A 2500-nucleotide genomic window follows, 5' to 3' on the forward strand; every position below is an offset into this window, starting at 1 on the left:
AATGATAATAATAATTATTATTTTTATCATTATTATAATAATTATAATAATTATAATAATGATAATAATGGTAATAGTAATAACAATGATAATTATAATAATAAAAATAATAATAATGCTGTTAATACAAATAATAAAAACAAATAATAACAATAATAATAATAATAACAATAATAATAAAGATAATAATAATAATAATAATAATAATAATGATATCAATTATGATAATAATACTCACTGATTATAAAAACGCAGGTTAAGTCAAACTGAATTTCCTTTTGAAGGTAAATTGTTCGTAACATATTTCTTGTTAAGTATTAACGCTACCTCTAAATAGCTATTTTTTTCATTATATATACAAAAGGATGATTTTGTTGGACACGTGGTACAGAGCAATGTGGGACTTCATTTGCTAATGAGCAAGGGAGAGGGGAAGATAAAAGAGGAAAGGCAAAAATAGATAAATTAGTAAATATAGATAGATGAATAAGTGACTAATAGATATGATGGGATTAAGTATTGTCGAAAGGATAATAAAGCGAATTATATATATATATGTATATATATATATATATATATATAGAGAGAGAGAGATAGAGAGAGAGAGAGAGAAAGAGAGAGAGATACAGAGGGAGAGAGAGAAAGAGAGAGAGAGAGAGAGAGAGAGAGAGAGAGAGAGAGAGAGAGAGAGAGAGATAAAGAGAGAAAGAGAGAGAGAAAGAGAGCGACCGACGGACAGACAGAGACAGAGAAAGAAAGACGAAAGAGGAACAAAAGAAGGAAAGAAAGAGAGAAAGAGAGTTGCAGGAAGCTTTGTAAAGATGTCATATTATTTCGTCTATAGTTTCAGGCCGTAAATGATTATGATGATGATACAGATCAAATAAAACACATCCTCTTGGAAATTTCGATGGCGTAAATTTTCGAAGAAACTTTTTGAAATGATGTAAAAAAGTACTTAAAGAAGAAAATAAAAAAAAGTTGATGCATATGTGAAAAAGTACACGAAGGCCTGTATGAGCACTGGATGTTCTTTGTTTACAAGGTCGTTTCTCCTTGAAATGTACTAAACTAACACTAAGCACACAAACGGACAAGCGCATGTATACGCCCACGGAAACACACATGAATATCATTATCAGTATTGATGTGCGAGTTCGTGTGCGTCAGTGTGTGTGTTAGTGCGCGCGTGCTTGTACCTGCTACGGCGATGTGACACCTGATTGTGACGGGGCGGCGGAAACTACCCAGCTGACGAAACGCTTTTTTGATACTTTTCCTAACTACATATACATAAACATACGTACACACACACACACACACACACACACACACACACACACACACACACACACACACATATATATACATACATCTATCACACATTCAGATCTGTACCATTTCCCACCTTATCTTCAATCTGAAGGCACCAAGCAGTCAACGTGTGCTTGCCTTTTAAGTGAGGCAACCTGCAATTTCCTACACAGTGTGTGTCAAATTCCGCGGCTACAATGCCTTTCCTTTTCGTTCTGATTGCCTTGGCTCTCGCGAGTGTGCACGAAGGATGCGCTGGCCTTTTGCCGGAAGAACCTAATTCCCGTGACCTTCCTTGTCCCAACGCGGGAGATATCCTTCCCTGCGTGTGTGACGTTGACGAGGCCTATCAGATGGTCATGCACTGTACGTACGTGGAGGAAGGAGAGCTGGCTAGGGTCTTCTCAGCGGATTTCCCCTTCAAGCACTTCAGGGAGATCGAAATAAGACATAGCTACGCCCTGACAATCCTGCAGGAGGGGGACTTCGGCGAGGTGTCCTTCGAGGAGATATTCACCGATTTCACAGGCCTGACGGAGGTGCAGGAGAGAACCTTCTCCCACAGTTACTCGACAATGACTACGATAAAGTTGGACAATAACCATATATCAAAATTTCCTTTTGGTGAGATCCCCTCGTTTCCGTCTCTAAGAGAATTATATCTCTATGGTAACGACCTCCGCCAGTTTCCGGTGCTGAAGTCTGACTCTCTTGTAACAGTTTCCCTGAGTTTCAACCCAATAGGCGAGATACCAATTAACGGCTTCAAAGACATCCCGTATATCGAAGACTTCTACTTCCAAGGGAACAATCTGCAGCATATCTACACAGGTAAATAATCCCATACGCGTAATGTACAGTCGCGGACATCCTAATAACCAACCATCTAATAACACAGAATAAGAGGAGAGAGAAATCATGAACATGGAACAAAGGAAAGGTCCCTTGTGCTAGTAAGTTAGTGGCCGTTCTCATAACTGCTGTGTTCTTAAGGAGAGAGTGTTATGTATGGCTTATAACTATCAGAGGCGTACGAAAACTCCTGTTTATATAATGGAAACAAACAATTCAGCAGTGTTACCAAGACTCACTCAGGTCATATAGCACCTGGCAGTCACGATATCATAGTTAGATAACAGTTTATAAGCAACTGTCTGTTGTGAATGTCTACATAGGAATCGTCTGA

At 38.3% G+C, this 2500-nt stretch overlaps 1 protein-coding gene across 1 annotated transcript in view; it reads left to right on the forward strand.

The window, feature by feature from the left end:
* Positions 1–1372: 1372 nt before the first annotated feature.
* The window catches only part of LOC125039163 (oplophorus-luciferin 2-monooxygenase non-catalytic subunit-like), a 5918-nt gene continuing 4790 nt past the window's right edge, over positions 1373–2500 (forward strand). Inside the window, exon 1 of the mRNA XM_047632927.1 lies at positions 1373–2145. Within this exon, the coding sequence (XP_047488883.1) occupies positions 1512–2145 (634 nt within the window). The 5' untranslated portion in view covers positions 1373–1511. The remainder of the gene's footprint in view (positions 2146–2500) is intronic.

Source organism: Penaeus chinensis, chromosome 26 (assembly GCF_019202785.1).
Source record: "Penaeus chinensis breed Huanghai No. 1 chromosome 26, ASM1920278v2, whole genome shotgun sequence".
NCBI lineage: Eukaryota > Metazoa > Arthropoda > Malacostraca > Decapoda > Penaeidae > Penaeus > Penaeus chinensis.